The sequence below is a fragment of the Pristiophorus japonicus genome, chromosome 5 (assembly GCF_044704955.1).
Source record: "Pristiophorus japonicus isolate sPriJap1 chromosome 5, sPriJap1.hap1, whole genome shotgun sequence".
Taxonomy (NCBI): domain Eukaryota; kingdom Metazoa; phylum Chordata; class Chondrichthyes; family Pristiophoridae; genus Pristiophorus; species Pristiophorus japonicus.
Genome location: NC_091981.1, coordinates 289,260,669 through 289,274,107, shown reverse-complemented (window position 1 = coordinate 289,274,107; position 13,439 = coordinate 289,260,669). Strand labels below are relative to the sequence as shown.

Genomic DNA, 13,439 nt, shown 5'->3' with positions numbered 1-13,439 from the left:
TGCCCGCCTGCAGCAAGACCTCGATGACATTCAGGCTTGGACTGATAAGAGGCAAGTAACATTCGCACACACAAATGCCAGGCAATGGCAATCTCCAACAAGTGAGAGTCTAACCACTGCCCCTTGACATTCAGTGGCATTACCATCGTCGAATCCCCCACCATCAACATCCCGGGGATCACCATTGACCAGAACCTTAACTGGACCAGCCACATAAATACTGTGGCCACAAGAGCAGGTCAGAGGCTGGGTATTCAGTGGCAAGTGTCTCATCTCCTGACTCCCCAAAGCCTTTCTACCATCTACAAGGCACAAGTCAGGAGTGTGATGGAATACTCTCCATTTGCCTGGATGAGTGCAGCTCAACAACATTCAAGAAGCACGACACCATCCAGGACAAAACAGCCCGCTTGATTGGCACCCCATCCACCACCTTAAACATTCACTCCCTCCATCACCGGCGCACCGTGGCTGCAGTGTGTACCATCTACAAGATACACTGCAACAACTCGCCAAGACATCTTTGGCAGCATTTCCCAAACACGCGACCTCTACCACCTAGAAGCAGGCACATGGGAACTCCAAGTCACATACCATCCTGACTTGGAAATAATTGCCGTTCCTTCATCGTCGCTGGGCTAAAATCCTAGAAATCCCTCCCTAACGGCACTGTGGGAGTACCTTCACCATACGGACTGCAGCGGTTCAAGAACGCGGCTCACCACCACATTCTCAAGGACAATTAGGAATGGGCAATAAATGCTGGCTTTGCCAATGACGTCAACATCCCATGAGCGAATTTTTTTTAAATTGGGACCTCTGGAGCTATATCCAATCAAGAAATTGGAGCCATGTGGCACCATAGCCCATGAAGCAATTGCGGCATGTAGAACTAAACCCCATGGAACAATTGGTACCTATGGAACTGTACCTCAACAATTGGGGCCACTAGAACTGTATCCCTTGGAACAATAGGGGCCAATGGAACTTATCCCAATGAGCAGTTGGGCCTCTTCAGGATGTGAAGAAACAGGGACAAACAATCGCTTTTTGAAAAATGAGTTCGAGGCAATTAAAAAATATATTATTATTCATTATTATGGGTCACTGACAAGACCAGCATTTATTGCCCATCCCTAATTGCCCCCGAGAAGGTGGTGGTGAGCCGCTGTCTTGAACCGCTGCAGTCCGCGCGATGAAGGTTCTCCCACAGTGGGAGGGAGTTCCAGGATTTTAACGCAGCGATGAAGAAACGGCGACATGTGAACAAGTCAGAATGGTGTGTGAGTCGGAGGTGATGCCAAGATACCAGGAACTTGGCACCTGCTGCCCTTGTCCTCCAATGTTGTGGAGGTTGCATGTTTTGGGAGGATTAAGTATGCGTGCAGAGAGAGAAGTGATTGAGGTTATGGCAAGAAGGCAGGTGGGTTGAGATTTAATCAAAGAAAGGAAATACTCATGGGCTTAATGGACTATTTCTGATCCTACATAAAAAATATGACATTATGAGGATGACTCTGTGTATCATGTTTTAAAAACAATGACAAGAGGTGAGGACTGTATATAGACTGAAATTAGCGGACAAGAATTGTTCTGGGTAACTAACTGCTCAGTTAGGGTAACACTTCCTCTTGTATTGTGCTGCAGGGGATAAGGAGAGTGATTGAATGAAGCTTACCATCCGTGTGTGAATTGGTTAGTGTGGACATTATATGTGTTTGTACAGAGGTCCTTTTGTGAAGCTCCACTGCCCAGCTTGAAGCTCACTGGCAGTGGTCACCACAGCGGAGATAGAGCTACAGCAAACTGAAGCCCCAGGCTCAGGGCAAGCCTTGCAAAATGAGCCTCGCTCCTCCCAAAGAATGTGTGGGAGGGAGCAACTATCATTCAGTCGAAGGCTTGAGAGCTGGAATGAAGCATGTAAACCTCAACAAATCCCACCTCCCCGCCCCCCCCCCTGCCCTCGAGAATTAAATCACACCCCACTTTAATTTCCCAACACCAGTAATTGTTTTTATTGTCAAAGTATCGCACGTCTTTGGTCTGAAAACTCTGAGAAGATATCTCCTGTAATATTGGCCCAGAAATTCCTCTGGGGGTCTTCTCGCTCCTCACTGGCTATTTTTTACGAATTTACCTGGTGGTCTAGGAGGCGCCCTGATTTCCGATGGGGAGGCCTTCAGCTTCTGCGCTGAGAAGCGTGCTCCCACCCAGAGGGTCCCGACGCAGAAGATGCAGTCATGTGTGACTGCTCAGCCAATCAGGTAAGTATTTCACAGGTTCCCATTAATAGCACTGAGCCGCGCGTTCTCAGTGCTATTAATGGGAACAAAAGTAATCACACAAAATAATAAAAAATAAAAAACAGACCACACATATTTAAAATTAATTGAAATAAAAGTTGTTATGTCTTATAAAAATAAAATATTTTCCCAATCTTTAAAAAAGTTTTTTTTAATATGGTTAAAAATAACCTTACCGTAGTGGGGAGGGTTTTTAAGAATAAAATGTGTTTTTATAACTTTATTTCAAAATGTTTGTGTGTTTTTAAACACTTGCGCCTGTAAAAGTAGGCTATATGTCTGCTTTTTCAGGCGCAAGATTTTTGAGGACATTTGCTGGGCAAGATATCCGTAAATATCGGAAATCTTGCCCTGCAAATGTCCTCACTCCCGATATAGCGCGAGATCTGTCAAGCTTAGAAACTTGACAGATCGCATTGTACACTGAAAGCCAGCTTTTCCGATGCCTTCCCGGGTCCATAGAAACTTCGTACGGACCCGGGACATCGGAATTCCAGCACCTTTATCACCACAAGATTCCCATCCTGGGAACCGGAGAGTGTTCTTTTTCAATACTCAAGTTCATGCACTGATTGGAGGACAAGAAAAGGAACATTGTTCAGGCAGAGCAAAGCGGGAACAGATGAGAAGAAGATGCTTTTTTAATAGAAGAGGTGGTTTGATACCAGGAAATAGTGCCTTCTCTCTAATCAACACTGTAACATAGAGGGTCAGTATTTGGTAGCGTGAATGCCAGAGGCAGTGGAAGCTGTGTAAATTATGTGTCATGTTGTACAGGCAACACAGATGAAGGGGGTGAGAGGAGGGATAGGGAATAGTTCCACCTGCTCGTGTTGTGCTAAGACACCCGAATAGCAGCGCCCAGCCACCCATAACATTAGCACCAGACTGGGTGATGCCTCAATCAGCTTCCCAGCATCTGATCTATCTTTTTGCTAGTTTTTTTTTCCCCCCTCTCTTCCACTCCCCGATAGTTCCAGGGACACCGACAGAACTCTGAGCTTTTTGACCAGGTGTGGCATCGTGGGTGAACCCGATGCTATTCTCACCTGGCATCCACACGTACACTTTCCAGCAAGGGGGGTCACTGAATATTGATCCCAGAAGTGGGAATCTTGGCACTGTATTCATTCCCCTTCCCAACCCAGGCACACGGAGACTGACTAATGAACCTCGCTTCCCTCCCTCTCCCTCAAGCTAACTCAAGCCCGTGAACCCCTGATCAATGTGCCTGATTAGCACATGATGTAATTCCTGTACCCACAATGTCACTGGCATAGCGCTCTCTCTTGTAATGTTAAGTGGCCAGCTTGAGATGAAGTTTGAAGGTTTGCTGTGACCAATTTTAAATGCACAGACTTTGAAGTTACTGCATATTGTACATTACATTTAGTTTAGACTCCACCATTAGCGGTAATCTCAGCAGTCTTTCCTTATTTTGCCTTTCGCTTAAAATCCTATTAAACAGTAGTTATAATTGTATGTTCAAATTATAACTATAAGCAGGAAAGACTGAACACTAACAAAGACTGGGGCTCTTTTCTCTCAGAGAAGGCTGAGGAGTGACCTGATAGAGGCCTTTAAAATTAAGAAAAAGGTGTGATAGGGTCTATGTAGAGAAGATATTTCCAGGGATCATAACTAGAACATAAGAAATAGCAACAGGAGGCGGCCATACGGCCCCTCGAGCCTGCTCCACCATTCAATAAGATCATGGCTGATCTGATCATGGACTCACCCCTTATCCCCTTGTCGTTTAAGAAACTGTCTAATTCTGTCTTAAATTTATTCAATGACCCAGCTTCCACAGCTCTCTGAGGCAGCGAATTCCACAGATTTACAACCCTCTGAGAGAAGAAATTTCTCCTCATCTCAGTTTTAAATGGGCGGCCCCTTATTCTAAGATCATGCCCTCTAGTTCTAGTCTCCCCCATCAGTGGAAACATCCTCTCTGCATCCACCTTGTCAAGCCCCCTCATAATCTTATACGTTTCGATAAGATCACCTCTCATTCTTCTGAATTCCAATGAGTAGAGGCCCAACCTACTCAACCTTTCCTCATAAGTCAACCCTCATCCCCGGAATCAACCTAGTGAACCTTCTCTGAACTGCCTCCAAAGCAAGTATATCCTTTTGTAAATATGGAAACCAAAACTGCACCCAGTATTCCAGGTGTGACCTCACCAATACCCTGTATAGCTGTAGCAAGACTTCCCTGCTTTTATACTCCATCCCCTTTGCAATAAAGGCCAAGATACCATTGACCTTCTTGATCACTTGCTGTACCTCATATTATCCTTTTGTGTTTCATGCACAAGTACCCCCAGGTCCTGCTGTACTGCGGCAGTTTGCAATCTTTCTCCATTTAAATAATAACTTGCTCTTTTTAATTTTTTTTTCTCCAAAGTGCATGACCTCACACTTTCCAACATTATACTCCATCTGCCAAATTTTTGCCCACTCACTTAGCCTGTCTATGTTCTTTTGCAGATTTTTTGTGTCCTCCTCACGCATTGCTTTCCTCCCATCTTTGTATCGTCAGCAAACTTGGCTACGTTATACTTAGTCCCTTCTTCCAAGTCGTTAATATAGATTGTAAATAGTTGAGGTCCCAGCGTTGATCCCTGCGGCACCCCACTAGTTACTTGTTGCCAACCAGAAAATGAACCATTTATCCCGACTCTTTGCTTTCTGTTCGTTAGCCAGTCCTCTATCCATGCTAATATATTGCCCCCAACCCTGTGAACTTTTATCTTGTGCAGTAACCTTTTATGTGGCACCTTGTCAAATGCCTTCTGGAAGTCCAGATTCTAAGATGGTCAGTAATAATTCCTGATCAGGAATTGAGGAAAAACTCGGGAATGCGCAAGAGGCCAGAATTGGAGAAGTGTAAAGATCACGGAGGGTTGTAGGGCTGGAGGAGGTTACAGATAATGGGGAGGGGCGAGGCGAGGCCACAGAGGGATTTGAAAATAAGGATGAGAATTTTTAAACAGAGGTGTTGCCAGAATGGGAGCCAATGTAGGTCAGCGAGCACAGGGATGATGGGTGAAGGGGACTTGGTGCGAGTTAGGACACGGGCAGCCGAGTTTTGGATGGGCTTCTGAGGGTATCAGCAGCAGATGACCTGAGGCAGGGACAAGCAAAATCATGGAAGTGGAAGTAGGCGGTCCTGGTGGTGGAGAGGTTATGGGGTTGGAAGCACGGCTCAGGTTCAATTAGGACGCCAAAGTTGCCACTGACTGGTCCAGCATCAGACAGTGGCCAAGGAAAGGGATGAAGTCAGGCTAGGGAATGGACAATGGCTTTGATCTTCCCAATATTTAATCGGAGGAAATTTCTGCTCATCCAATACTGGATGTCGGACAAGCAGCATGACAAATCCGAGACAATGGAGAGAGGTTGTGGTGACGTAGAGCTTAGTGTCGTTAGTGTACATTTGGAGTCTGATGTGTTTTTGGATAATGTCGCCAAGGGGCAGCATGTAGATGAAAAATAGGAGGGGACGAAGGATAGATCCATTGAGGACACCAGAGGTAATGTTGGGGGAAATGGGAAGAGATGCCATTGCAGGTGATTCTCTGGCTGCGACTAGATAGATAGGAATGGAACCAGGGGAGGGCAGTCCCACCCAGCTGGACAACGGAGGAGAGGGGTTGGGGGAAGATGGTGTGGTCAGCCATCTCAAAAACTGCAGACCGGTCGAGAAGGACAAGGAGGAATAGTTTACCAGAGTCACAGTCACATAGGATGTCATTTGTGACTTTGATGTGGGCCGTTTCGTGCTGTAACAGATTTGAAGAGGAGGGGGACCAATATCTGAGGAGAAGGATACATTATGGAAAGAGAGGTTGGAGATGGTGTAGTTTGAAAGGTCAGAGGGGTCAAGGATTTTTTTTTTGAGGAGGTGTGTGATGACGGGAGGGGGAAAGGGAACGACATTGGCTAACATGGGGGCCAGGAAGGGAAGTTCAATGGTCAGCAGTCCTTAGAGAGTGGTTAGAATGTGGAACTTACTACAACATGGAGCGGTTGAGGCGAATAGCGTAGATGCATTTAAGGGAAGCTAGGTAAGTACATGAGGGAGATGGGAATAGAAGGATGTGCAGTTAGAGGAAGTAGGCTGAGAGGAAGCTCGTGTGGAGCTGTTGGGCCGAATGGCCTGTTTCTATATAATGTTGCAAGTTTTCATGTTTCTCTTTTAATATTAGTTTCATTGGTCTTCTGTTAAGCTGCACTGTACCGCCCTGCACATACTGCTTTGTTGAAACTGTGTTGAAGTCAAGAATTGTCGAACCCTCTACTCTACCTCATTCTTTCCCAGGACTTCAAGTCTTTGGAACACCTCACCTATTCTTCCCCTATTCCTACAATCTACAGGTTTTTAAAAACACGGGCTTGGTGTCACCAAATCACGTTCAGTAATGCCAACCCAAGCGTCTCATAAATCATGAGACAAACTCTTAAAAATCATGAGATTTGGTAAGAGATCATGAGTTGGTATTTTTTGGTTTATAAACCTCATTAGTGGCTTTATTTAATCTCCAACGGGTCACAGCTCTGTACAAAAACTATATTACTGTATCTGAAAATGCTTTACAAAAAACTTTTTTAAAAACTCATACTCGTTATGCCCACCCTTCGCGACTTGGGGTAAATCTTTATGAAAAGTCGCGAATCTCTCGATTAATCCGCAAGAGATGACATTACCAAATGGAACATGCCCAGTGTGCACTGGGGTACAGAGGTGTCACTCAATTGTTTTGGTGCAAGTCCATGGCCAATGAACCCCAGGCAGCGGGTTCCCAATCTCACCCATAGGGCAAGTACGGGGCAGACAGAGAGACACAGGCAGAGTGGACCCCCCGCCCCTCCCCCAACCCCGGCCAAGTCTGGGCTGAGAGAGTGTAGTTCTAGTTCACTGGGGTATACGTTCCAGCCCCAGTGAACAATTGCATCCACTTTTGGCTCACGACCCAGCCCTGCAGTTAACCAGAAATGGTGGCTCTCTCTCAGCTAGGAAATTTGATGATATTGGGGCAGAAATTCCAGCCTCCCGGGTCCGTACTGAGTGTCAGACCCGGGAAGGCATCACAAAAGCCAGTTTTCAGCGCACAGTGCGTATGCGCTGACAACCGGCTTTTCCGATCAGTCAAGCTGGAGCTTGACCGATCTTCCGTATCTCGGGAGCGAGGACATTTGCTTGGGAAAGATTGCGGTATTTACCCATATCTTGCCCAACAAATGTCCTCAAAATTCTTGCGCCAGATAAAAGCAGACGCATCGACTACTTTTACAGGCATTAGAGTTTTAAAATACACAAACATTTTAAAATAAAATTATAAAAACACATTTAATTGTTTACAAAACTCTTCCCACTACGATAAGTTTATTTTAAACCATAATTTAAAAAACTTTTTTTTAAAAATCAGAAAAATATATATTTTTTAAAGTACATAAATAATTTTAATTTAAATTAATAAAAATTTGTGGTGTATTTTTTCTTATTGGTTTTGTGTGTTTTGGGGGCTGTTTCTCATTCATAATGGGAACCCCAACTTACGGAGTTCCCATTATGATGAATGAGAACATACTTTACCTGATTGGCTGCCCAGAGCCATGTGACTCCAGCTCCAGGCCTGCGCACGTCCTGACGTGCACATGCTGCGACGCACAGTCAGAGGAGGTCTCGAGACTGGGAAACTCGCGTGGGTGTAGCAGGATAAGGTAAGTGCGCATTTTTTTTAAACGTTTTTTTTACCCGATCGCCCGCGGGAAGCAGCCGACCGGGATTTCTGGGCCATTATTTATTTTTATGGTGATTATTTCTCCCATGAAGATTGAGGAAGGAGGGAAAAGAGCAAAGTGCTTTAAACAGAACGTATTCCCATGCACTTTCCTTCCTATTTAACCCTGCAGGTTTTATTTGACACGTTGTGCATTGGGGACATTCCTTCTATGTAGATGGTCGATACAGGAGGCTGTGTGTGTTCTGATTTCATTACAGAATGACTTGCTACAATTAGTTTGTACCTCACGACGGCAAAGGAACCCTTAGGTAGTTGATAAATATGGGACAGCAAGCGGCCTGAAGTCGCCAGTACATCTGGAGTACTGCATACAGTTTTAGTCTCCGTATTTAAGGAAGGATATACTTGCATTGGAGGCAGTTCAGAGAAGGTTCACGAGGTTGATTCCTGAGATGAAGAAGTTGTCTTATGACGAAAGCTTGAGCAGGTTAGGCCGATACTCATTGGAGGTTAGAAGAATGAGAGGTGATCTTATTGAAACATAATAGATACTGAGAGGGCTCAACAAGGGAGATACAGAGCGGATGTTTCCTTCGTCGGGCAATCTAGAACTAGGGGACATAGTTCAAAATAAGGGGTCGCCCATTTAAAACTGAAATGAGGAGGAATTTCTTCTCTCAGGGTTGTAAATCTGTGGAATTCTCTGCCCCAGAGAGCTGTGGAGGCTGGGTCATTGAATATATTTAAGGCGGAGATGGACAGATTTTTGAGCGATAAGGGAGTGAAGGGTTATGGGGAGCGGGCAGGGAAGTGGAGCTGAGTCCATGATCAGTTCAGCCATGATCTTATTAAATGGCGGAGCAGGCTCAAGGGGCCAAATGGCCTACTCCTGCTCCTGTTTCTTATGTATCTTTATCATTTTTTTCTCACAAATATAGAGGTTTCCCGTGCATGCGCAAAAGGTATTTTTTTTCTCTGCACATGCGCAAATCTCGATTTCTTTCCCTCCCAAAAATACCAAGATTTTGGCATTCCATCGCGAGATCGTGAGTGATACTTGATTTCACTGCAAAATTGCGCATCACAAAACTTGGCAATGCTGCCATTTCTGGTTTGCTTTCTAGCAGCCATGGTGCTAAACTGCAATATGGGCCTTGGTTGAAGCACGTCTTATATAAGGAATCATTAATACAAGGACTGCAGTATTTACTTGGAGACAGTGGGGGAGTGGGGAGACACAGACAGCTCCTGTGGATTAATCAACTGAAGAAACCATTTATTGCTTTACAAGCTCTGGGACCCCCACATTTATCACTTCAGTATATTGCCAGCTAGTAAGTCGGGACCTTCTGACGATGTCGTAAATCACAAAGAATGGTTTCTGCTCATTGATAGAGATTGGATTCCACTCTCAAGTGTACTTACAGATATCTAACAGTTGCGATGTACATCAGACAGTACATCTTAAAGATTTATTTTTATCAGAGTATCAAGCCTTTTGGTTTGCTGCATAAAAGTCACCAGTCTTGTTACAGCCCAGTGACAGCAGTGCTGTACCAGCTTGTTATAGCCCAGTGACACAGCATTGCTGTACCAGTTTGTTACAGCCCAGTGTCACAGCATTGTTGTACCAGTCTTGTTACAGCCCAGTGACACAGCATTGCTGTACCAGTTTGTTACAGCCCAGTGTCACAGCATTGTTGTACCAGTCTTGTTACAGCCCAGTGACACAGCATTGCTGTACCAGCTTGTTATAGCCCAGTGACACAGCATTGCTGTACCAGCTTGTTACAGCACCATGACACAGCATTGCTGTACCAGCTTGTTACAGCCCAGTAACACAGCATTGCTGTACCAGCTTGTTACAGCCCAGTGACACAGCATTGTTGTACCAGCTTGTTACAGCCCAGTAACACACCATTGCTGTACCAGCTTGTTACAGCCCAGTAACACAGCATTGCTGTACCAGCCTGTTACAGCACCATGACACAGCATTGCTGTACCAGTTTGACACAGCATTGCTGTACCAGTTTGTTAGAGCTCAATGTCACAGCATTGCTGTACCAGCTTGTTACAGCCCAGTGACACAGCATTGCTGTACCAGCTTGTTACAGCACCATGACACAGCATTGCTGTACCAGCTTGTTACAGCACCATGACACAGCATTGCTGTACCAGTTTGTTACAGCACCGGGACACAGCATTGCTGTACCAGCTTGTTACAGCACCATGACACAGCATTGCTGTACCAGCTTGTTACAGCACCGGGACACAGCATTGCTGTACCTGCTTGTTGCAGCACCATGACACAGCATTGCTGTACCAGCTTGTTACAGCCCAGTGACACAGCATTGCTGTACCAGCTTGTTACAGCCCAGTGACACAGCATTGCTGTACCAGCTTGTTACAGCACCATGACACAGCATTGCTGTACCAGCTTGTTACAGCACAGGGACACAGCATTGCTATACCAGCTTGTTACAGCACCATGACACAGCATTGCTGTACCAGCTTGTTACAGCCCAGTGACACAGCATTGCTGTGCCAGCTTGTTACAGCCCAGTGACACAGCATTGCTGCACCAGCTTGTTACAGCCCAGTGACACAGCATTGCTGTACCAGCCTGTTACAGCACAATGACACAGCATTGCTGTACCAGCTTGTTACAGCACCGGGACACAGCATTGCTGTACCAGCTTGTTACAGCCCAGTGACACAGCATTGCTGTACCAGCCTGTTACAGCACAATGACACAGCATTGCTGTACCAGCTTGTTACAGCACCGGGACACAGCATTGCTGTACCAGCTTGTTGCAGCACCATGACACAGGATTGCTGTACCAGTGGAAGAAGCGCATCCGGGAGGGCGCTGAGCACCTCGGGTCTCGTCGTCAAAAGTGTAGGTAACGGAACGAGGGTGCGGCAAACCAGTCCCACCCACCCTCTCCCTCAACGACTATCTGCCCCACCTGTGACAGAGACTGTGGTTCTTATATTGGACTGTACAGCCACCTAGGAACTCATGTTAAGGGTGAAGCAAGTCTTCCTCGAATCTGAGGGACTGCCTATGATAAAGACCAGCTTGTTACAGACCAGTGACACAGCCTCCATCTGCAGAGCGCAAGGTAAATATTGTAGAGCAATTGTAGTGTGGAAAATCGTCGAATCCCACTATGTTGCAGCAAAGAAACAGGCCACTTAGTCATTCCAGTCTGTGCTGGTGTGTTTCTCCACACAAGGCCTCTGCTTCATTCATACTCCCCTTCTTGCTCCCTATAGTTTTTAAAAGTGATCTTTTTCAAGCAACTAATTCTCTATTGATATAACCTGGACTCATCTTTATCAATGGTCTATGGCTGAGAATGTCACATTCTAACCACGCAGCGTGAGATTAAGTGTGGTGGGAGGAGGCATGTCTGGAGCCTAAACACGACATAGACTAGTTGGGCTAACTGGCCTGTTTCTGTGCTGCTAATTCTAGTCATTCTATTGTCTAGTTGGGCCAGACACTGCTTGCCCTTGAGTAGATTATGAAAGTGGGAAAAAAGGAATAATAATTTTGTTTGTGTCCCCAAACAGGGCCTCCGGAAACCCAACACAGACGAGATCAGGCATGCCACAAAAGTTGTTTTCTGCCCTTCCATGTTTGGCAGCTCCCTGGAAGAGGTCATGAACATGCAACACGAGCACTATCCAGACGCACAATTGCCGTGGGTACAAACTAAACTCTCGGAGGAAGTGCTGAAACTCAATGGAGCACAGACTGAGGGCATCTTCAGGTAACACTTGCTGTCTGTTATTGAATCGCACTGGTATCCTCTGGTAATTGTCAACCCTTTGCTTGGATACTGTTCACGTGCTCTGGGAACCCTCCAGTACGTTGGCTAAGTGGAACATAGGGACAGGAGAGGGCCACTCAGCCCCTCGAGCCTGTTCCGCCATTCAGTTAGATCATGGCTGATTGGTGTCCAATCTTACCTGGGCTACTGCTAGTGAGCGTGGACCGTAAATGTCAGTGGACTTTTTGACCATGAGAGGCATCATAGCCGAGCCCAATCTCTTCCTGACACGCACTCCCAGCAGGGATTGTATGATGGAAATCGGGAGCGCTGGCCCTTGTCAAATTTGGTAAGCCCATCAAGGGGAGCTGCAACAACCCATGTTTTACAATAGTACTAAAGAACCCCATTCAGTGCTGATGAATAACACGAGTCCCTCTATCGAGTCTATAGCACAGAAACAAGTCATTCGGCCCAAGTGAGCTATGCTCCACACCAGCCTCCTCCCACCCCTCTTTATCTAACCCGATCAACATAGATAAAGTTAAAAAATGTACTGGCTGGCATATGGAAATAGTTGGAATTCATTAGCACTTGTTAGAGATGAAAGTGCTTGAGAAAGAGCCCACCGTAAACTGCACACTGTGGCTGCCCTTTCCAATAAACTATTTACCATGGACAATTCCCTAATGTATTTAATCTCTTGGACCTACTCAACAAATATAATTCTTGTTTCAGGAATTTATAATGGCACTATATTCTGCATAATATGTAGCACCAAGTCTCGACACGCTTCACACAATCAATAATATTTTAAGCGTGCATTGTTTTTGTAGATGATTGAGTATTACGAGAGTCACTGTTTTAGCAGCCTTTTTGTCAGGTTAGATACCCAAGTCTCACCTGTATATTTGTAGGCAAGGTGGATGAAATTACGACAATTTCAGGATATTTTTTAATACATTGCCATCTCTGTGAGGAAGCAAGCAGTGATGAGCATCCGGCGATAGAAAGAAGGCCACATCCACTCGCTGCCCCCACACCCCCCACTGGAAATCAATACAAATATTGGTCGAGGGTGAGATTTGATCTTCAGCATTCCTGGACACACAGACAAACCCCCCCCCACACACATTTTTAATATCAAAAGGGACCTTCTTCTCTGTAGTGAGTTGGTAGGGAATTATGCTACTCAGTGAGATGCAAACGAAGAAGAAAAAAATAATTTACATTTATACAGCGCTATTGCCTCAGCTCATCCGCTGCTGAAGCCCTCATCCATGCCTTTGTTCCCTCTAGACTTTACTATTCCACTCCTGGCTGATCTCCCACATTCTACCCAACATAAACTAGAGGTGATCCAAAACTTGGCTGCCCATGTCCTAACTTGCACTAAGTCCCGCTCACCCATCACCCCTGTGCTCGCTGATCTACATTGATTTCTGGTTAAGCAACGCCTCGATTTCAAAATTCTCATCCTTATTTTCAAATCCCTCCATGGCCTCGCCCCTCCCTGTCTCTGTAATCTCCTCTAACCCCACAACCCCCCGAGATGTCTCCGCTCCTCTAATTCTGCCCTCCTGAGCATCTCTGATTATAATCGCACA

At 45.7% G+C, this 13,439-nt stretch overlaps 1 protein-coding gene across 5 annotated transcripts in view; it reads left to right on the top strand.

Moving 5' to 3' along the window:
- arhgap39 (Rho GTPase activating protein 39) overlaps positions 1–13,439 on the top strand; it is a 618,982-nt gene that overhangs the window by 567,376 nt on the left and 38,167 nt on the right. For all 5 annotated transcript variants that reach the window (XM_070881793.1, XM_070881797.1, XM_070881792.1 and 2 more), the window contains one exon: positions 11,633–11,832. In XM_070881793.1, the coding sequence (XP_070737894.1) occupies positions 11,633–11,832 (200 nt within the window). The remainder of the gene's footprint in view (positions 1–11,632; positions 11,833–13,439) is intronic.